This window comes from Micropterus dolomieu, linkage group LG16, assembly GCF_021292245.1.
Source record: "Micropterus dolomieu isolate WLL.071019.BEF.003 ecotype Adirondacks linkage group LG16, ASM2129224v1, whole genome shotgun sequence".
Classification (NCBI taxonomy): domain Eukaryota; kingdom Metazoa; phylum Chordata; class Actinopteri; order Centrarchiformes; family Centrarchidae; genus Micropterus; species Micropterus dolomieu.
In genome coordinates, this window is record NC_060165.1 from 5,908,327 (window position 1) to 5,931,499 (window position 23,173).

The window sequence follows — 23,173 nt, forward strand, 5'->3', positions numbered from 1 at the left end:
AAGATCTACAAGGATGATGTGTTGCTGCTGATCGTCCGCCTGGCTGTGCTGGCCGCCGTCACTCTCACCGTCCCCGTGGTGCTTTTCCCTGTAAGTATCAAAGAGATCGAGCACATCTTAGATTATTGCTGGCACAAGATTTTAGGGGATCATAAAGGATAACCTCTCTTTTTGTCCCTCTCTCTCTCTGTAGATTCGTACCTCTGTAAACCAGCTCCTGTGCACCTCCAAGGAATTCAGCTGGATCCGCCACACCATCATCACTGTGGCCCTGCTGGCCAGCACCAACGCCCTGGTCATCTTTGTCCCCAGCATCAGGGACATTTTTGCCGTCATCGGTGGGTGTCTTTGAGCGTGTTAATGCATATGATGCCACAAAAAGCGTCTCAAATACAAAATGAGGCAAAAATTCCAAATGTCTCCCCTCACACAGGCGCTTCTTCTGCCATGCTCATCTTCATCCTGCCCTCGGCTTTCTACATCAAACTGGTGAAGAAGGAGTCCATGAAGTCTGTGCAGAAGATCGGGGTAAGGAGTGAGATCTTACATCTACAGGGACGTTAGAGAATTAGCAGAAACGTCAAGCCATTTATAGAAGCTTTTTATGCAGTTGAAGTCACCTTGAGGCAATAATTCGACATGTTGAATAACAGACTGATTTGCTTTGTTGCTGAGAGATCAAAGATCAATACCATGTTCATATTTGTCTGTTCAACATGAAGCTGTAGCCAGCAGCCCATTAGCTTAGCTAAGACTGAGTGGAAACAGCTATTGGCCATTCCTTAGGCTTTATATTGAACATAAAGATAACAGAAAATCTTCTCATCTAACTGTTGCAAGAAAGTGAATACGCATATTGCTCAAATTGTTAAGCTCTTCCTTAAAGTCACTCAGTGTGAACACTGAATGTGAAATTGTTCTCCTGTCCAGGCCACTGCCTTCCTGCTGTTGGGCTTCGTGGTCATGATCGGCAGCATGATCCTCATTATCCTGGACTGGGTCCACAATGCCTCAGCCAGCTCGGACTCAGCCGACGGACACTAAAGCTCCACCTCCTGCTGGGCCTGTCGAGGAGAGAGGAGGCTCTCAGCGCAAGACTGCTACAGCCGCGCAACCAACAAAGATCAGAAACCTATTGTAAAATGAAAAACACAAGAACTCACTTGATGCTCGCCTTTGACTTCCTGAGCGACGAACCATGCCATTCCAAGAGAATGTATCCGAACTTTGTACAGTACGCTGTTATAGGCCACAGAGATGGTGTTTTCCTTGTTTTTCCTCTTTTTATCCTAACCTTTTTTCTTTGTTGTATTTTGAGTGTTGTTACATACAGTTGGGAAGTATTCTGCTTTTAAAATGTTTTACAATGAAGAACCTGCTTTTCGGTTGGGTGATAACGAAGCTAACACCACCGCCAGAGTGAGGCTGAAAGGTGGACTTAAAGGAGGCGAAGCGGGGACATCAGAAGAGACTGGAGAGAGACCTCAACACCAAAGATATGTGGCAGGCCATCAAAAACATGACAGGTTACAAAAGCAGGAGCTCCCCAATCATGTGTGAGGCCAACATTACCAGAGGAATTTAACATATTTTATGCTTGCTTTGATCTCCTCAACGAGGAGTCAGCTGTAAAGTCTACAGGCCACTGTCAGTATCCACAGCAGATGTGAGGAGAGTCCAGCTGAGAGTGAATATGAGTAAATCAGCTGGGCCATGTCCTAAAAACCTGTGCCAATCAGCTAGTTGATGTTATTACTGACATTTTCAACATCTCACTGTCTCAGCAGAGGGTTCCCACCTGCTTCAAGACAGCCACCATTGTTCCTGTACCTAAAAAGTCTGCAGTGTCTAGTCTGAACGACTACTGCTCTGTGGCTCTCACCCCAATTCTGATGAAGTGCTTTGAGAAGCTGGTTCTTCAGCACATAAAGAACAACATCCCAGCCAGCCTGGACCCTCACCAGTTTGTTTTCAGAAGCAACAGATCCACAGAGGATGCCATCTCCACTGCCCTCACACACCCTGAGAAAAACAACACCAACATCAGAATGCTGTTTGTGGATTTCAGCTCAGTGTTCAACACAATCTCCCATGAAACCGATCAGCAAACTCAGCCCTCTGGGTTTAAAGACAACACTCTGCAATTGGATATTGGACTTCCTCACAAACAGACACCAGTCAGTTCGGATTGGCGGACTCACCTCCTACACTCCCCTCCTGTTCACACTGTACACCCACGACTGCATCCCCCGATGTGGACAGAACTCTGTTGTGAAGCTTGCAGACTCTTAAACTCTAATTCATCCTCAGCACTGCTCCAGTGATGATAGTTTATTTCTGTTTACCGTTTTTCATAATTGATTCTTTATTAATGTATATTGTCACTCAACTTGTTACATTGTGACAAAATAAATCTGCCTACCTACCTAACTTGATAGCTCAACGTGGACTTGTCATCTGATAGTACACTGTGCTTCCAACCACAAACATATACATACATACATACATACATACATATATACACATATATATATATACACACACACTTACAGAAACATTTAATTCTGTCTTCAGTGAAGACTTTTTTTCACCACTGCATTTGTTGCTATCTTTATAAAGATGTACTGGCTTGTATAATTCAAATGGATTGATGTATCAAAATGTCTTTGAACAGGTTCATGATCTACCAGCAAAAAAAAACAAACACGTCTGTGTCAAGTTACGCTAAGACTTACCCTTAGAAAAACTTGCGTAAAATAATAATTTTTCATGGAATTGGTATAAAATTTAAATTAGGACTAGGTAAGGCTTTATGCTGTGGCCCTACAGTGTCCCAGCTATAGTTGTCTGCATGCATTTGTTAGCAAACATTTTCAAGCAGAAACAAAAAAATGTTTAAACTTAAAATCAATTCCAGTAGCACTTACAATCATTCTGACTTTTGGGTTACACACTCCAGAGTGTTCTCTTTCAGAGAAGGCCAAAACCATGCATATACTCCAAATGGTTCAAGAACTACAGGTGAAACTCGAAAAATTAGCATATTTCAAGCCTTTATTTGATATAATTTTTAATTTTAAATTTTTATTGCATACAGCTTATGAAATCCCAAAATTCAAAATCTCAGAAAATTAGAATATTACAAGAAATCAAAAAAAAAAATACAGAAATGTCAGCCCTCTGAAAAGTATAATCATGCATATGTACTCAGTACTTAGTTTGGGCCCCTTTTGCATGAATTACTGCCTCAGTGCGGCGTGGCATGGATGCTATCAGCCTGTGGCACTGCTGAGGTGTTATGGAAGACCAGGATGCTTCAATAGCGGCCTTCAGCTCTTCTGCATTGTTCGCTCTCACGTCTTTCATCTTTCTCTTGGCAATGCCCCATAGATTCTCTATGGGGTTCACGTCAGGCGACTTTGCTGGCCAATCAAGCACAGTAATCCCATGGTCATTGAACCAGGTTTTGGTACTTTTGGCAGTGTAGGCAGGTGCCAAGTCCTGCTGGAAAATGAAGTCAGCATCTCCATAAAGCTCGTCTGCTGAAGGAAGCATAAAGTGCTCTAAAATGTCCTGGTAGACGGCTGCGCTGACTCTGGACTTAATAAAACACAGTGGACCAACACCAGCAGATGACATGGCTCCCCAAACCAACACAGACTGTAGAAACTTCACACTGGACTTCAAGCATCTTGGATTGTGTGCCTCTCCATTCTTCCTCCAGACTCTGGGACCTTGGTTTCCAAATGAGATGCAAAATTTGATCATCAGAAAAGAGGACTTTGGACCACTGAGAAACAGACCAGTTCTTTTTTTTCCCCTTCTGACGTTGTTTGTTGTTTGACAAGAGGAATACGACATTTGAAGCCCATGTCCAGGACCCGTCTGTGTGTGGTGGCTCTTGATGCAGTAACTCCAGCCTCAGTCCGCTCCTTGTGAAGCTTCCTCACACATTTGAATGGCCTTTTCCTGACAATCCTCTCCAGACTACGGTCATCCCTGCTGCTTGTGCACCTTTTTCTTCCACACTTTTTCCTTCCACTTAACTTTCTATTAATGTACCTTGATTCAGCACTTTGAGAACATCCAACATCTTTTGCAATTATCTTTTGAGGCTTTCCCTCCTTGTGGAGGGTGTCAGTGATGGTTTTCTGCACAACTGTCAGGTCAGCAGTCTTCCCCATGATTGTGAATTCTACTGAACCAGACTGAGAGACCAATTAAAGGCTCAGGAACCATTTGCAGGTGTTTTGGATTAATTAGCTGATTAGAGTGTGACACTTTGAGCCTACAATACTGAACCTTTTCACCATATTCTAATTTTCTGAGATTTTGAATTTGGGGTTTTCATAAGCTGTACGCAATAATCATCTAAATTATATCAAATAAAGGCTTGAAATATCTCATTTGCATGTAATGAGTCTATATATTAGTTTCACCTTTTAAGTTGAATTACAGAAATAAATGAACTTTTGCACAATATGCTAATTTTTAGAGTTTTAACTGTACATTAAATTTACTTTGGATATGCCTTGAAAAGGCATTTTGCATGAATTTTACAGGAATCGTAAGAGGCTGAGATTAGTCCATAGATGATGCTTACAGTTCATATGTTGGTGATAAAATTCTGAAGAAATTATCCATCAGTCTGCTGGTTTCAGGTGTATTTTGGTCAAATGTGGACTCACCTTTCGATGGATCTGAACACCATTTGAAACACTTGATATCTAGTATCCAAAGAAACAGCAACAACACTCAGGTAGGTTGTCACGTTTAAACGATGCTCAATTGGTAGTAGGGCCCAAAGTGTGCCAAGAAAATATCCTCCACACCATTACACCACCACCACCAGTCTAAACCGTTGATACAAGGCAGGATGGATCCATGCTTTCATGTTAATTCTGACTAACATCTGAAGGTCGCAGCTGAAATCAAGACTCATCAGTCCAGGCAACGTTTTTCCAATCTTCTGTTGTCTAATTTTGGTGAGCCTGTGCTAATTGTAGCCTGTTTCCTGTTCTTAGCCGACAGGAGAGGCACCCGGTATGGTTTTCTGCTGCTGTAGCCGGCTAGTATTGTGTGTGTGTTGTGCGTTCAGAGATGGTATTCTGCATACCTTGATTGTAATGAGTGGTTATTTGAGTTACTGTTGCCTTTTTACCAACTCGAACCAGTCTGTCCTTTCTCTTCTGACATCAACAAGGCATTTTCCTCCACACAACTGCTGCTCGCTTGATATTTTCTCTTTTTTGGACCGTTCTCTGTAAACCCTAGAGATGGTTGTGCGTGAAAATCCCAGTAGATCAGCAGTTTCTGAAATACTCAGACCAGCCCATGCCACATTCAAAGCCACTTAAATCCTCTTTCTTCCCCATTCTGATGCACGGTTTGAACTTCAGGGGTTATTTAAATTCCTAAATAAGTTAATTCTTTTGGGGCATTTGCATATGTATATATCAGGGGACCTCTTCTCTTTTCTATAATCAGTAATAAGAAACTTTTACAGTTATTGCTTTTAGAACCAGAGAACTGTCCAAATATCCTCAGAAGATGACAAAGTGCCTCCATTGAGGTTCCCAGGTTTGAAAAACAAAACAGCTGCAAAAAAAGATAAACAATGTTCTGTTTGTGATTTCAGACGACTAACATTGCCATGGTCAAGGGTTCAATGGGAAACAAAAAAAATGACATGACAAAACGACATCAGTCGGCCCTGGTGTTTAGATCAACAAAGGCTTTGAAATTGTTTGAAGTCATTTTTGCTACTGGCTCAGTATATAATAATTTGATTCATTTTTCCTAAATCCAGTATCAAAAAGGTATCTCCATTTAATTCTGTCAAAAGCCTTTTCGGCGTCTAATGACATGATTGCGCGGGTTTGCTCAGCATGCATTGAAATGCTTTTCTGCCCAGCACAAATTAATTTTAATCATTAGCAATCAGGTGGGGCATGATTGTTTCTATTCAACTAGCCAAGAACATTTTGCACCTTAGTGTTTTGGTGTCACATGGCAGAAGAGATATAGGCCAATAAGACACTATCTGAGGGACATTTACCTTGTTTTAACTGAAGAAACTGCTGCGGTTCTAGAGATATGAGCCAATATTCCTTTTCCAGGTGGTTCAACATCTCAAGTGTGGCAACGATCGATCGATAAATAGGTAGGCTATTAGGCCCGGATTTCCTACACCTGACTTATCCGGTTGTTCAGATTTATAGAGCTCTTCATAGTATTTTGTAAAAGCAGTTTTTACTTAAACTGGAGTTTCCCCATCTTCTAGTTAAATGGATTCAATAGCTCTGTTTGCCTGTATCCTTTTAATTCTCCTTGCTAGCAGCATCTGGGCTTTCCCCCTGGTCACATTATGATTCACTGTGATAAAGTTGTTCTAACTCCCTACTTTGTGTTGAAGAGTGTCCAAATGTTCAAAATATACTATAGATTTTATTATCCCTCTCCACTTATATATGCTTTGAATGGCTCACACTTGCAAAGTTCGTTTATGAATATATCATAGGATAAAACGACACCCACCCTGCAACTGTTCTCCAAGTGCAGACTAACAAGTCTCATCAAGTATTACTACCTGTTGAAACACAATGAAGCATTCTCCTCACTTTTCTCTTGACAACGGTGCTCCCTAGTGGTCAATAGAGGACACACCACAGCAGGAGACAAGTTCACTTACCGTTTTTAGCCCACACAGATTAAATATTTATATAACGCTGAGCACCAGGATTATCAGCCGGATAAAAAGATAGGGTGGCTTAAAATGAGTTTACTTCAACATGTGAAGACATGCCAGGGAGATACACACACCGAGACTTCACTAACTTCTTACATTCTAGCCTGTAACTGAGCTGGAAAGTCTGTGACTGACCTTAGAAACATTTGACAAAAGATTCTCACCACAAGGTCAATTAAGTCGCTGTTCTGCTGCTTTTGATTTTATCACATGATCGAAATCAGCACATTTAGTTTGTCCATTTGTCATGGAAATGTAGAAAGAATTCCGGACTTCTCGTCCATGTTGGCTCAAAAGTTAAGCATATAAATTTATGTTGGTTGGTCTCAATAGAGGGTATGCACATGACGTCACAAAACGCAGTAGCGCTCACTGAGTGGCAGAAAGATGAGCAGCAGTGTTAGCTTCAATCAGCTAAAACACAAACAACACATCTAAAATGGGAAAGAGCTAGACCGCTGGTTCTTTGGTAAGCAGTAAGGATCACTGTTGAGTCCGATTCCCTTTAATTTGAAGAAATAATCACTTGTTTTACTCCCGGTTTGCTAAACGCAGCCATGGTAACAGATGTTTTGCCACTCAGTCCAGCGTGTTCCGGAAGGGGAAGTGACATCAATGCATACCTTCTATTTTTTACTCTGCTACCTTAATGTAGCTCTTTAACCTCGGCTATTTCAGTGACTGAGCCATGTTTATCTAGCGCTCTTAAAGGCCCTGCACAACCATGGAAAACCTGATACTACAGGCAGCAGCTGATTGGCGATCTCCCCAACTCTCACTGTAGCTTTGTTGGCCACCTTTAATTACATTTCGACTAGTCATAAACGGAAAGCACAGCCATTACTATTAACACTGACGAATGTCCAGGTAAGCATCAATCCCATGACCCAGAAACTGAAGCAGCTAAATGGAATCATTTATTTTATTATTTACATTTTATTATTTTCTGGAGCTTTTTCTACGGACACGTCAAAATGTCTTCAGCGAAAAAGGCCAATTCTCATCACTTCATAGTCTGATGATATAATTCCCAGCAAAGCTTCACCCACTGTCAACCTGAGATCTAATAAACCAGATTCTTTAAAAACACCTGAATGCAGGAACTTTAATCACCTGTGGCTGTGACTGCGTCCTTCAATAACAATGTTTCTTGACGATTTGTTGATTGAAAGCACAAGCTGCTGACATTTCGATTATTTATAGCAATCTGCAGGTCAGCTACAAGCTGTCCGGCCCGCAACTTCCGAAACACCAAAGCAACAAAGATGGAGACAGAATTTCCATCTTTAAATTCTAAAATGGAGGCATTTCTTTCCTCCACGCGACGCCTCTGACAAACACACAGAGCAGATCAGGAAGCAGCTAATTTATTTCACTACTCTCTGGATACTTTGCAACGTTCATGTTCACCCATTGAAATTTATTACACATTCAGGCAGGGGGTGGGGGTTCATGTCATGTGATGTGCCCACCTGGGCCCTGTGCCTCACATTACACACTCACTGCTGATCGGCCATCGCCCTTAGCGTCTCCAACCAATCAGGGCCCTGATTACAATCACACTCATCAGATGATCCAGCCCGTCGTTGGGCCACAGAGATTAATAAAGGCAATGCACTGTTTTTTTTTTAAACTAGGCTTTCATCTGAAATATTACAGAACATTTTAAAAAAGAAGATTGACATTATTCAATTAATAAGCTATGCGATCAGGGCGCCATATAGGAGAAAATCTCATACCATCCGGCACCCTGGGAGAGGCTCTCCACTACATGAGCTGTCGGCGTTCACTGAGCGTTGCATCTTTAGTATCAACTGTCCCACCCCACCCCCCACGCTACCCTGCGCTCCTTACAGTAGTTCCCAAGTCACATAATCTATGCAAAATAAAGGGCTCTTGCATTACAATTTCTGATTGGGTAATTCTTTTCTAACAAAATATGAAAATCTATAGAAAAAAATCTTCATCATTCAATAAAAGGTAGAGATATCAAAAAAGAAAATGTCGGCTCTCCGTCATCTTTCAGTTTGGAGGCCAAATTCCAGCTAGAGGAAATTGCACTTGAGCAGCTGAATGGGTCTGTGAGGGCATCGCCACGCCAGCAGCAGCCCGGGATTTTATTTCTTGCGAGCGTGCTTGTATTTGTCCACATAGGCCTTCACCAGGTTGGCCACCTTACTGGAGTTCACCTCACCACTCTTGCTGTGACACACCTGAGGGAAGAAAACAGCAACAGTCAAACAAACTGTCATATTTAAGGCAAACATTAGCTGCCAGCTGGTGAAAAACACTTACTGGAAAAAGAGCACAGATTAATTCTGCATCTCAAATTTCTCCCCCCATTTGCGCTCCAGCAACACCTGCCGAACTCATTACCCAAGATAGTGTTAAATTTGCAAGTTCGTCTTACACCCATACCATTGTGAACTAAAAGTGAGACGCGTTTACCTTCTCTACCGCTTTGCGGACAATCTCTTTGTACTCCTCCTTGGTGATTTCCTTCCTTTGGTAAAAGGGTTTGATGGCTGTCTTCACTTCATTTATAGCTTTCTCTTGGATCTGTTGTTTCTAAAGCAGAAAGAGGAAATGGGATTGGTTGAAAAGACAAAATTTCTTGAAACAGTCTGTGATGGAGTGACAGGTGGCTGCAGGTTACCTTTTCTTTTTTGGAGCTGTCGGCTTGAGCCTTGTTATACTGGCCGGGCTGAGTTGTAGAGGATGGTAGCACCTGGCTGGGTGCCAGCTGGCCCTGGGTCGTCAGTGCCTTGGTTGGGGTGGGAAGAAGGGCAGGTTTCCCATAACCCACCATTGCATTCGCCATCTTGGGCAAACCAGAGAATGAGAATAAGCATTGTGGGAAGTCTGCTTAACAGTACTTGTGTTGTTTTTTTGTTTTTTTTTCTTATACATTGTATCAGGGATGGAAATTAACACCCGCCACCCGCTAAATGCGGGTGGATTTTCCGTTTGGCAGCCAAATGTTGGAAGGCTACATGCTACATTAGCAGATAAATATATTCGCAACATCATTTCTATTTGATGGTAATTAGCAGCAGACCAACGTTCTTGTTTGTTGTGTGTCGCTAATGTACCAAGGGATCTAAAACCGTGTTACACACGGATTAGGGGCATTACTTGCGTTTGATTGGCGTAGATTTGTAAGGGGTGGGCGTTAGGGGCCAGGCGACCCGAGTCGGGAGGGGAAGAGGGGAGAGTGAGCGTGTAGCCGCTTTCATACGGAGATCAGCGCGAAAAGAACATCCGCATTTATGTCGCATTTGCTTATTCATACTGAACATAGGTTTGCAGCTTTAGTGCGTGTGAAAAGGCCTTCATCCCGTAATCATGTGTGCCGCAGCACGTCGGCTGTGGCTTTCCACAGACAGATCGTTCCGTCTTTCTATCTCTAGTTTGTCACCAAGTTTCCCTGCTTAGAGGCGGATAAAATCTGCTCAGTACCTTTCATAAAGTGCAGCAAGCCGGCAGATTGGCGCAGTACCCCTGTATATAAGGCAGCGTCAAAGCTGCTAGTGTTAGGAGCTAATTACAAAAGTTGTACTAGGAGTGTTTTTAGCTTTTAGCTGGGTAGTTGGCGGTCCAGTCAGTGTCTGATCAGATGTCAGATCTTCTAATGATCTTGCTGTTCTCCCCAGAGATCAAGCAGAATGATCCATAGGCTGTATAAAAAAGGTTGATCCCACAAAAGCTGTGATGCTGTGGACCAGGACTCTGTCAGAACCAGGAGGCCAGAGGAGGGGGATTGTAGAAAGTGAGCAGTCTGATGAGAAGGCTTAAGTTGAATGATAAAGCATGACTAAGAGTGGGCAGTGATACGATTTAGGCTGAATGATTAATAAGCATCTTGTTTATAAAACAATTTACTGTTATTAAGTACATTTAATAGCATTAATATAATTTTGCTTCAAATTCACTCTGGCCTCTTCTTTAAGTTTGTATTTGACGTAATTCCTTATTATCCCAAAAGGACAGAAACAAATGTGTACGTGACACAAAAGGCAATTTATTATTTTGGCCGGTAAAAAAATGTGTTTGGCCGGTGGATTTTTTCCATCTACCAGCCAACATGGCAAGTGAGCCAAAAGTTAATTTCCATACAGAGTCTCGGCACTGGTCCCTTTTCTGTTCATTATATACCATACCTGTGTCGTGTAGCCATCAGGTGGAGCTGCTGCTGTCTGGCCGCCTTGCTGCATGGGTGGAGGCGGTGGGGGAGGCGGTGGGAGGCCCTGAGCTCCGACAGCGGGGACCTGAAGCAGCGGTACGGCAGGGTGGAGGTGCACGGGGACCTGAGGAGGCATGGCGTACGGGGCTGCGGGCTGCAAGCTGACTGGCAGGGCTCCTCGAGGGCCCTGCATGGGGTAGTGATGATGAAGAACATTCAGCTGAGGAGGAATCATGTTCATCACAGGCACCGGAGCGTTCCCTGGGACTGCCTGGGGAGGCGGCTCGCTTTTAGGGGGATCTGGAGAACAAGAAAAATTAAATTAGAAAGGACCTGTTAGGAAAAAACTTGTCGTCCTGTTCAAAAACCAAAACCGCCCCATTTTGTAGTTCAGTATGGTATATTTAGTGATATTTACTTAATTTATAAATGATGAAATGTGCATGAGAGGTTTCACAGTAGGTGTTAATGCCTTTTTCTCAAAAACAGATATTGTGTGAGTAAAACAACTGAGACGTTCAAAAGGAATAAATTAACTACTTCAAAGAAATCGCTCTTTCCTCTCAAGTGTACAGAAGCGCAGGTGCCTGGGGGTCATTTTTGGGTTGTTTTGTGCCTGTTCAGTTAGCGCCAGCTACACCTCCAAGATTATCTTTCCCTGCTAGCCTGAAAGGGAACATTAATCCCCAACACCATTACTACTGCTTGGATTTTAGAGAGAAAGAGCATTTGGCTGATATGTTAGTTCCTTTATCATCGTAATTTATTTATTCGTTATTAAAGAAAACCTGAGGAGGGTTTTGACCTGCTGCTGCTGCCGCCGCCGGCTGCTCCTCCTCCTGCCGGTTCCAGCCTCCTGGTCCTCCTCTCTCCCTCTTGGAGTAATAATCCTGAACATCTGCGGGTAGTGTCCTCCTGACAGCCCAGCTGGACGCCGATGACCAGCCTGACCGGTCGACCATAGATTCTCCCGACTCAGACTCTTTCCTCCGGCCACCGCCCCGGTTTTCGTTGAAGCGGCTGTACGCGTCAGTCCCTGAATTGTTGCCTGTACCTGAGAAGTTGTTTCTGGGCTGCCAGCGGCTGTCAGCTGTTTCATCCTGCTGGCTGAAGAAGCTACGGTTGCTGCCACCACGCCCTGCGCCCCCCCGGCCGCGTTCAAACCCTCCGCGGCCCCCACGACCCCGTGGCTCTCCTCTGTTCCCGCCACTGCTGCGGTTGTCTTCCCAGCGTGAGCCACCACTGGAGTTCCTCTCAGCATCAGCGCGACTCTTTTCTGTAACCCAATCGGGATTTTCCGACCAGCCCTGGCGATCAGGGGAACTTTCTGTAGGCACACCATTTTCAAAGCGCCCAGCGCCTCCTTGATACCGCCGTCCCTCACCACCAGACCCACTGCCCTGCCCAGACCTCCAGCCGCCCCTACGCTCTTTCCTCTGAGGAGATTGCTCTCTGGAGGCTGGTCGTTCGGGGCTGGGCCCTCGCCTGTAGGTCCTTGTTCTGGACCGTGACCTCGACCGGGACCTGGACTTGGACCTAGAACGACTCCTGGATCGCCGCCTCCTCCTCTCACGACTACGCTCCCTCCTAGAATAGTCTCTCTCGCCGTCCCGGTCCCTGTCTCGGTCTCTTTCTCTGCTGCGAGCTCGCGATGAGCGGCTAGAGGGCGGGCTGCCGTCACGTTCTCTAGACCGTGACCGTGAGCGCCTGGTCGGTTCTCGCTTGGAGTCCCTCTTAGGGGACCAAGTAGAAGATGGGGAGTGAAAGCGAGAGCGCCGCTGTCTGCCATTCTTCCTCTCTTGGCTCTTTTCTCTCTCCTGTTGGTCCTTGCGGCTCTCGTCCTCAGAGACTTGGCTTGCAGAAGCAGGAGGTTCTGCCGCAGCTGGGGAAGCGCTCTCCTTCGGTAGTTCAAAAATGGGATCGTCATCATGCTCACTGGTGGGTGAACTGCAGTCCATGGGGACAACTTTCGTGTCATCCTGAGATGTACTGTCCTCCTTGGTTTCTTCCCCGGGGCTGTCAACTACTGAAGGCTCGTCTGATCCAGCCTTTTCTCTACCAGCGTCCTCAGAAGCTTTTGATTGTGGGACAGTTAAATCATCCTCTGACTCTCCGGCAGAGGGGGAAGCCGGTTGTGGAGAGTTCTCACACGACTCAGCCTTCACTTCCTTTGAAGATTCTTCATTGTTAAATTCTTCTGACTCTGCACACATCTCCATGTTGTCATCCTGCTCTGCCTGCTCCTCACTGTGTGGAGACATCAGGCTCTCCAGCAGAGCGTTGTGAGAGTCAGAGGGTGATGGTGGAGACCTTTTCTCTGAATCCTTTCCTTCAGAGGAAGCGGGGCTTGCTAGCTCCTCCACCCCCCTCCTCTGGTCGCCCTCAGAACATGACCCGGGGCTGTTGGGAGCAGAGTCTGAGGGAGAAGACGGGTCATTGTCTCCCTCATCGGGTTTCTGTTCATGCTCATCAGACGGCTCCTGAGTCTCATCACTGTCCTGTGCCACATCGTTACTCAAAGGTTGAGCGCCTCCTCGCTCATCAGCAGAGTTGAAAGCGTCCTGGTCTTCATTTAGGCTCCCCTCAGCATCAGACTGCTGCTGCTGTGAGTTGTTCAAATCCTGCTCCAGATCAGTTTTGTCTTCTTCCTCCTCCTTCTCCATGTTGTCACCCCGACCACCCTCTTCCTCCTCCTCTTCACTTGCTGCCGGGCTGCAGACGACTTCGGGAGATTTTTTTTTCCTTGTCGTGGCTTTCCGTTTCCCACTGGCCTTTCGGTTTGTTACCCGTTTGCCCTTCCTCTTGGCTGGCACCTGAGAAGCCCTGCCTGGCTTGGTGGACTGGCCGGTAGACGAGTCTGACTCTGACGAACTGGACTGTGGCGGTGACGGGTCAGATGCAGCAGCCTCTTCCTGCGTTTTACTGTTGCGTCCAGATCTCCTCGTTGGTAGAGACTCGGCCTCTTTGGTGGGAGCTTTGGAGGTGGAAGCTCGGCCGCCTCTCTTCTCTCCTCCTTTGGGACACGTGATGGCGCAGACCACACCCTGGAACACTGTGGGAGAGAAGTGAAATGAACAAGGCACGACAGTATTCACAGAGACAATCAGCATTTTCTTTCCAATCTTCAAGAGCAGCCTTTCTTGTAATTACGCGTCATATAGGAATCTATCACATCATCCAGACTGTTAAATCATTTGCTTTTGTAGGTTTAGCTGCCAACCATGTCTAGTTTATATGATAAAGCATGATTTGTATTTGAACCCCACCTATAAAAAAAAAAATAAATAAAATAATGAATTTGCATTTTTGTTCACCGTGTAACTTAGACATTTAGCAATCTCAAAAAAAAGAGATTCACACCAAAAACCTGCAAAGACTCACCAAAATGACCAGGGCCAAACAATGAACTGGAGGTAAAAGGAGATGAGCAGAGTCCAAATGGAAATGGGCTGTGGTTCCAACCAGTGGGATGGAAATTCTGCCTGTAAAACCACCAATAATCAAAACACAAAAACTTAGCTCACTACAGACACCAGGCCATTTATTATACTTCTGTTCACATTACTATATATATTCTATCTTGATTTAGCCACAGGGGGGCGCCTTCCTACTGGTCAGACAGAGGCAGAGTGCCAGCAGTTTGGTAACAAGTTGTAACACTGGACAAAGAGGGAGCATGCATTATACATGAGTGAGAAAACCTGCTGCCTCAAGATCATGCAAACCAAATGAGCCCTCCCATAGTCAAGACACAGTGTTCACCTCACCTGCACAGTGGCGGAAAGTGAGGCAGACCGTTTATTTGCAGGAATTTTCCTGCATAGAGAATTATGAGGCAAATGCCTACTTCAAATTACCTCCAGCTCTCGACGGGTGTCATAGTAAAAGCTATTTTCTAATAAGCGTTGTACTGTAGATTTCTGTCATTCGTAACTGCGGCTGCAGCCTTTATGCTGATGTTTTGACGCTGTATGGTAATCAGAGCAGTGCACTGGCAAAGATGCTGCCAAAAACTGTTTTTCCCTGCTCTGATACATTAATATAGTTTAAAATCACCCATTGCACATGTCAGTCTGCGTTTGTGTACGCTACTCTAAGCACCTTTACATGTGTGACTGAACGCTATCCTCTACAGTGACTACAAAGCCAGTGTGCGTTTGTTTACACTGGTGAAATGTAAGGAAATGATCATATATTTTATAAATTTAGTCTTTTGTAAGAGTGAAGGGATGACTTAAAATACATTTTTTTATTAATTTTAAAATGTTTCAACAAAAGGGTGAGATCTACATAAATAATATTTTGCCATCAGTTTTACAAGATATCCAGAGTGTCAGTATTTGCGGTCATGTTTTCAGTCTCAAACAGAGCTTTACCAGGTCACGTGACCTTCCGCTTCAGTAAGAACAAATATTACTGGGACAACTACAAAAAGCTGCAGATGAACTTTAAATATCCAGGAAGGCCATAAACTATAAATGAAAACAATAGCTGATGTTATATTTTATTTGACGACAACAACTCGCAGTTTGTTAAATGTGTAAATGAACACATTAGCTTTTTTGATTTCATTTGATTTATTGACCTTTTATTTATTTATTTTTAAAACATGCATTCATGTGATAATTCTTATTCTCTATATTCAATTATATAATTATTCAAATACGTTGCTTGTGAAATGTGTTTGCTTGAGCCAGAAGGAGGCCCCGTACACATGCATGTGATCAGGATGGTACCACCTCGACTCATTTTGAGCCAAGAAAAATACAGATTTGCCTGCTGTGGAAGTAGGAGTGCAGCAGGGCGTGCTCTGCCAGTGGCTCGTAACAGCCCGATGAAACAGTCTAACCGTTTATTCCTGTTAGGTTCTGTGGGTGTTCACAAATATTCTGCTTTAAAAATAGAACAGAGAATATAAAGAAAGTATCTTGCACCGCTGAGCACTTTTTTTGGTTGCACTTAGATCAGACTAGAGAAAACTGCGGTTTGGTGTGAACATGACCTTGTAGGGTTATTCACAACAACAACAGGGCAAACGAAGCAATATTCGTGCTCAGTTGGGATTTTATTACCTTGAGGTGCCGTTAGCCGGGATGGGAGCAGCAGGAGAAAGCCACGGACAATCTTGTGCCTGGGGTTTGCACTGTTTGAACCCGGTGTCATATGGTATGTCTTCTGCCACCCAAACAGGTTCTGCACTGCAGGAGGATGAAAACAAGACAAGGGTTTTTTATGAAGTACTTCAAAATGTTAAGACTGAACCACTTTAAGCCTGATATATACTTCTGCGTTTAGTCTACCACGTATGCAGACACGCAGTATTACCTGTGCGTTGTTGTCTGCGTCGTTCTGCAATTACAACGCCAAAACGCCAGTTGGCGGTAGCATTATAGCGTCCACTGTGTTGACTTATGCCAGCCAAGAAGGCTAACTTCCTGTTTAGCTCTACGCCAATTTGAATGTGGGTAAAATTTTAATCTTATAATCTGCACTTTTAAAATGTTATCGACCGAATGGATCACATTCTGATAGTAAAGAGAGTCATTTTGCGAGGTTCTGGCGCTCAAGAATATTGATCCAATGTGTTACAGCCCCTGGATTTTTTAAAATCATAGTGGACACAAATCTTACAACCCTCCAAAAACAAGATGCAGCAGATTATAATCTGTTTGTGTCAGTTAAATCATGTCAATCTTCTAATGACATGTTCAAATTTTAAAGTTTTTTTAGAAACAGTTCCACAACGGCAGCCATCTTGGTTGTTTACAAAAATGACTCAAAAAGGGCAATAAGGTCACACTCCCTGTACTCCAGCAGGACCTCTTGACCAATATCCATCTCTGTAAACTAGACTACTGTAATTTTCTTTGATACGGAAAAATGCTGGTAACTAGCAAGCCCTCCCACAGTAATCCCATGACCCATAGGATCCCCAAGAAAAATGTCAGCCTCTATAACAAAACATCTTATTTCACTTTTTTGCTGTTTTAACCACAGGAAGCACTGCCAGCGTATTGTTGTATTTGTCATAATTCATCAGAGGGAAGCATGACTTACATGTCCTGAGCTGATGTTGTCGTTAATGAGATGCAGGGAGACGGTGACCAAGTACAGCACTCTGTTCCTCTCACCTGGAGAAAAAAAAACGCTGATGAGGCTAAACACTGAAGAACATTACATGAACATTACACCAAACACTGAAACATGAATAATGAGAGAGGTAAAATGAAAAACACCTTTTTTCTGCTCAGTGAGGAGGGGTCATCATCTTTACCTGGAAAAGACATTTACATTTAAACCTTGCTGACAAAATGTCAGAAAGTATGTCACATATTGCTGGAAGTATAGGGGTTTTAACATACATTTCCTCACGAGTCCTTTTGTTTTGGTGTCTGCCGCCCTCTGCACCTGTTGCCGTCTCAATCTTCTTGCCGGCTTACCTCTGAAAAGAAAACACCTGAATTGTTCTTAAAACTGGTTTGCAGAGAAGTTGTGCTCATGGTGAAATAATTCAAGGTAATAACAGGGAATTTGATTCTCCTACATAACTTCTCTGATTTATCTTAAGTAAAAGCCTTTGAGACTGGCTAAAGTGCTGACCTTATGATCCTATAAAAGGAAAAACTGGCAGACACTCACTTGGGACAGCCTTTTTGTTCTGGGTTTCTACAGCGGCAACTCTCAGCTTCAGGTTGAGTCGCTCGTTTCCTCACAGGTACCTTAAAACAACAGTGAAAGATTTTGATGTGAAAATTTACAAAGTTTTGCCTGACACGGAGGTCAGTCAAGGCTTTGAGTCCTTGACTGACAGCACAGAGACACACTGTAAACAAACTTTGACTGGTAGATGTAATAAGCTTTTAAGCCAAGGACAGGCTGTACTGCAGCTGTGTTGCATCAAAACCCTAACCTGACATTTGCAGGTGCGTCTTTAAGCTATTCAAAGTCCAAACGAGTAAACAAGCAACTATTTTTGAAGACGTAATGTTTTGATCGGCTTTATGCGAAGACATTCAGTCTACAGAGACAGATGACAAACAGCATGCAGACAGGGGACATCCACTTTAAAGATCATTTTAGCTGAACTTCAAAATAAAGCTTCGTGGAATTCACTGTGTTGAATTATGAAAAGCAGCAGCAAGTGGCCTCCCCCCGAAAGACACGCCATGATATCCTCAACTATGAGACTGACCTGCACACAGCTGAGATTCCCGTCCCATCTGTAAACGTTAGTGAAGGGTCTTCTGTCCACCGGGCAGGAAGGAGCCATCTGCAACTTCAAAGTAAATGAAACAAACAAAACATTAACAATTGCTTTTGTTAATAAGATAGATGTGTTTGCCGTACATGCTTAATTTGGTCAATTTAAGTTACCAACTACGCTACAGCACACATTTTGTTGCTCTGATTGGTTGTAAGTCTATCCAATTGTGTCCAGAGGCATTCTAGTCTGCGCCTGTTGATAACGCCCCTTGGAAATGGTAAAATGAACTTAGAGGATCTGATGCCAGGCTGTATTTTTGACATAAAATCAACAAGTTTAATGGTTTTATTTGCAGCATGGGCTTAAAAAGTAAGTAAATTCTAAAACAAATAATTTAGATGTAAGAATAAACAAGCAAGAAATTCCACAACAATTTCGATAAGCCACCTACACAAGTTGTAAAAACAATCACACCCATTTAGATTACGCTCAAAAGTCCAAACTGGCCCAACACCAATTCACCACTGCTGACGTCACCATTTCACAACTAATGTTATCACATATTTTTTGGAATTCTAAGTTGAGTGTAGCAGCACTGAGCGTCACCTCTGCCCATGTGAGGAGGCATCTGAGGCAGAAGACGTGGCAGCAGCTGTCAGGCATGGCGAGCTCGCCACCTGCGAGGACACCCAGGCAGATAGGACACCTCTCCGCCTCCTCAGCATCCATCCCATCAGGCGGGCCCTGGCCACCTAGAAACACAGGAGAGAAGACACAAGTTTTAAGACTATTTCTGCTTTAAAAAGCTGCACTAAGATAAAGGTTTTCAATGCGGGACTGCGTGGCTATGTATTAGAACTATTCACGAAACATGTATCTAAACATCTGGCAGAAGACTAGTCCAATCTGGAAAACATGAAATGTAAAACATCACTGTGTAAGGTAAAGTCTCACCACTTCCAGCTCCAGTCATGTCCGCCCCCGGCTGTCCTGATCACCACTACAAAACAAGGAAAGAAAATTAAAATGAAGGTGTCATTGATGCAAAGAGCTGCACAGCTGATTAGGCGCACTTATGTACTTTAGGGCTGGATCGACTCATTGACGTCATCTATCATGGAAATGCAAAGCTTTGCATGAGGTGTGTCGGCATGTTGCAACGAAGCACTGCGCCAGTCTAAACTGGGATTCCCCCAGAGAATAAGCTGCAGCTGGGAAAAAAACTTTACCTACAACCATCTTAAGACTAGGGCTGCACAAATCACAAATTGACAAGTTAGTACTTAGCATTAACAAATTAGATACTAATATAGATCATTTTGCTTGCACAAGGATTAAATAATAAATACTATGATATGAAATTATAATGAATGTAATATTTAATATATTATTGTTATACTAACAGTAAACTATTAACTAAACTATACTCTTTATTTAATACGCTCATGTACAGTTCCTCCTCCAGGTTGAGGATAGAGACTCTGCATTAGACAGATGTACAGATGAGTCGGGGCCAGTGTGCCAATATTTGCTCCTTCTAGCCGCCTCCTCTGTAGAGCAACCCCTTGTTCTGTTTTACATGTTATTGTTATAAATATTTTTTATTGTTTAACTTTGTTGAAGTTGAGAAATACACATTTCAAAATGTCAGTATTTCACACATTCCTTGAAAATTAAGCAAGTAGACTCATAGTACCATTTGTTCCATTATAATCGAATCACAATAGCAATATTGTCCACAATAATCGCAATATGACTTTTCTCTCCAAATCGTGCAGCCCAAATAAAGACAAGCTAAATGTTGGGGGTATTTTAGACAGAGACCCAACGATGTGGTGCTCTATGAGCTCTGCAAACTGGAAATAGCTTATCACGGACACTTGGGTTGGCCTACAGTGTTTCAATTCTTTTGAATTTGAGGTCCAGTATGTTTCTGATCACGCATCTGACAATTAGGGTCTTCATTCATCATCATAAGAGATCAGTGAGTAGGAAATTTTAAAATAGGCCACCAATATCATTATTCTATGTGCTTTAATGGGAGGTTTTGATGATGTGAAACCTGTGTTAGATTGGTGTGTTTACATTTCCAAGAGGAGTGATTGGCAGTGTTTACACCATCTCCACTACTTGCTGTGGAGTTTTAGAGCAGAACACGAGTAACGTGATATTCCATTTTAGATGAGATGAGGTTGTATGTTTGGTATGACGTTTGTTACTGATGTGCATGTTTATCTCAACCTGTGCTCAGATGGATCGGTCACCCCCTACTAGAAGCTAACACAAATTCTTAAAAAAAAATTAAAAAATTAAATAAATAACACAATACACACATACTTCCATGTCTAAGTGGAAAAATTCTATATAGTACTGACAGAATTAAAGTAAAGAGAAACCTTATTATTCCAAGACTGCAGGATGGCTGGATAAAGTTCAGCAGAACAAGAGTGGGTGGTATTGATAAATCATCCCCCTGTAGTGTCCAGACTTTCTACAATTCCAGCCTGTAATGCCACAATTCCCACGTAGCAGAGAACAAAACAGAAACTTTCAGCATCAGAGAAGCCAATATCTGTGTGTTCAGACAGAAAGTGAAGCTCAATTTCACCTTTTTAATCACCGTTTGTGTTAATTCGCCTCAAAGAGCCAAAGTACCAACTGTATGTTACCTATGAGTTACCTAGCTAGTGAGTCTTTTACCCCATCAATGTTTCCCACAGAATGACAGTGTAACTGTGGTGGTGGTCGGCAGGGTGCGTGTTTTCGCCAGGTGTATTTCTATTTCTAGTGGGTCATTTCTTATTTCACTGGTTAGATCTGCTCCATTTCCCCTTCAGTTCCCTTGTCTCCACAAACCTACACCTCTGGCTTTCCCCTCCTCTCCCTGTCCCTCCCTGTATGTGTCTGCTCTGGACTTTCTCAGTAGAAGGGGTGTAACATGTACTTGTTCCAGACCGTTAGCAAACATGCTAACGTTCACTCATTCGAAACGGTACCACACGAATGGAACATCACTGCAACAAAGAAAAAAACGAGTGTAGTGCAAACGTAGTTCCCTTCCGCTTTTAAACTGATTTAGGAATATATCTTTTATTTGTGTTTTTTTTAAAAATCTGACCAGGCCTACAAACTGGGATTAACAATGCTGCACTGTAATCCATAGTTATTTTTTTATTATGATATTTTTGAGAATATTTTATTTAGTGGAGAACATGGTAGTAGTTTGAGGCAGTATTTAATTTCTTCTATCTTATTATGCTCAATTTAAAAGTTTGTTTAAACGAATTTTGATGTTTACAAACATTCATAATAAACAACCAGCAAATGAATGCATTTTTTCCTTACTGTACCAAAAATAAACCACACCATGACTTCAAATCTGAGGTACATACCGAACCGTGAATTGTGTTTACCCTTAAGCAGCATGTTTTATAAAGTCGTCAAAATGACACAGAACTTGTCTTGCCTTGTTACCACTGTGTCGCTACCACAGTCTCTGAGGGAAGGCTCCTTTCTGTTCCTTGTCACACAAACTGTGGCTGTACACGTTAAAAAAGGTCAGTTTCAAGTATTTATACAGTCTATGGTTCCAAAGTAGACCTAAAGTGACATTAGATCATTTAAATTATCTCAACTGGCAGATGATACAATTTTATTTGATTTTTTTGTCTAATAGAGAGGAATGGATCAAAGCAATTAGATGTGTTGAGGAATTTTCTACTGTATCAGGCTTAAGAATGAACTTGAACAAATCTGTTTATTAGGCTACCTCAGAAGTTAATGGTATCCCTGTGAAGAACCCAGTTACATATCTGGGTGTGATAAGAATGAAAAACTCTGCAATAACCTAAACTTCAGCCCTATGATTAAACAAATAATGAATAAGGTTCAACGTGGTGGATGAGGCATCTTTCACTGAATAACAGAGTTCTACTATCTAATACTGAGGGAATATCCAGATCTATGTATCCTTATCACTGGAAATGCCTACTGAAATATCCAAAGAATTAGATAAGATCTTATTTAATTTCATTTGGAGGAACAAATGTCATTATTTAGGGAAAGATACCCTATTCAACATAAAAAATTGAGGTCTAGAGGTTTAAAGTTTTGAAACCTTAAACAATACTTTCCAAAGTTAAATGGCTAACTAAGTTGATTAAAAAAAAAAATAAAAAAAAAAGACTACAAAATCGATAAATTACTGTGAAGTTATCAAACTTTTATAAACAAGCTCTAATGGCCTGGAAATGAACAGATAGTAATTTATTCGCATGGTTGCCGTTATTCAATTCAAAAACACCACAGTATGAAGAATTTGGCGAGAGAGGGCATGAGACAAGGCTCCACAGTCTTGGGTTGCTGCCACACTGGTTGTTGTGGTCGCTGCCACTAGGGGGCGCTAAAGACGGTGGTCGCTGCCACACTGACCACTGGTTGCATCTACTATCTAATACATCTTTATCATAATTCTTTGTTAAATATACTATGTACTATGCTGAAAGCATTCTTTAGAAATGTTGGCCCATATTGATAGGACAGCATCTTGCAGTTGATGGAGATTTGTGGGATGCACATCCAGGGCATGAAGCTCCCGTTCCACCACATCCCAAAGATGCTCTATTGGGTTGAGATCTGGTGACTGTGGGGGCCATTTTAGTACAGTGAACTCATTGTCATGTTCAAGAAACCAATTTGAAATGATTCGAGCTTTGTGACATGGTGCATAATCCTTCTGGAAGTAGCCATCAGAGGATGGGTACATGGTCAGAAACAATGCTCAGGTAGGCCGTGGCATTTAAACGATGCCCAATTGGCACTAAGGGGCCTAAAGTGTGCCAAGAAAACATCCCCCACACCATTACACCACCACCACCAGCCTGCACAGTGGTAACAAGGCATGATGGATCCATGTTCTCATTCTGTTTACGCCAAATTCTGACTCTACCATCTGAATGTCTCAACAGAAATCGAGACTCATCAGACCAGGCAACATTTTTCCAGTCTTCAACTGTCCAATTTTGGTGAGCTCTTGCAA

General features: G+C 42.8%; 2 protein-coding genes across 5 annotated transcripts in view; one reads left to right on the forward strand and one right to left on the reverse strand.

The window, feature by feature from the left end:
• The window catches only part of LOC123985203 (sodium-coupled neutral amino acid transporter 2-like), a 25,199-nt gene extending 24,155 nt beyond the window's left edge, over positions 1-1,044 (forward strand). Inside the window, exons 13-16 of the mRNA XM_046072645.1 lie at positions 4-90; positions 194-338; positions 434-528; positions 931-1,044. Of these exons, the coding sequence (XP_045928601.1) occupies positions 4-90; positions 194-338; positions 434-528; positions 931-1,044 (441 nt within the window). The remainder of the gene's footprint in view (positions 1-3; positions 91-193; positions 339-433; positions 529-930) is intronic.
• A 7,055-nt stretch (positions 1,045-8,099) lies between these two features.
• Positions 8,100-23,173, reverse strand: part of scaf11 (SR-related CTD-associated factor 11) — a 31,129-nt gene continuing 16,055 nt past the window's right edge. Inside the window, exons 2-15 of one of the 4 annotated variants that reach the window (XM_046071866.1) lie at positions 19,090-19,135; positions 18,742-18,887; positions 18,124-18,201; positions 17,571-17,650; positions 17,294-17,373; positions 17,168-17,205; positions 16,989-17,062; positions 16,004-16,129; positions 14,313-14,413; positions 11,737-13,983; positions 10,909-11,231; positions 9,405-9,569; positions 9,197-9,316; positions 8,100-8,961 (exon numbers count right to left, since the gene is read on the reverse strand). In XM_046071866.1, the coding sequence (XP_045927822.1) occupies positions 8,866-8,961; positions 9,197-9,316; positions 9,405-9,569; positions 10,909-11,231; positions 11,737-13,983; positions 14,313-14,413; positions 16,004-16,129; positions 16,989-17,062; positions 17,168-17,205; positions 17,294-17,373; positions 17,571-17,650; positions 18,124-18,201; positions 18,742-18,887; positions 19,090-19,108 (3,693 nt within the window). In that variant the 5' untranslated portion in view covers positions 19,109-19,135 and the 3' untranslated portion in view covers positions 8,100-8,865. Of the gene's footprint in view, positions 8,962-9,196; positions 9,317-9,404; positions 9,570-10,908; positions 11,232-11,736; positions 13,984-14,312; positions 14,414-16,003; positions 16,130-16,988; positions 17,063-17,167; positions 17,206-17,293; positions 17,389-17,570; positions 17,651-18,123; positions 18,208-18,741; positions 18,888-19,089; positions 19,136-23,173 lie in introns of all 4 variants that reach the window. The other 3 variants (XM_046071864.1, XM_046071865.1, XM_046071863.1) reach the window with 3 other exon arrangements.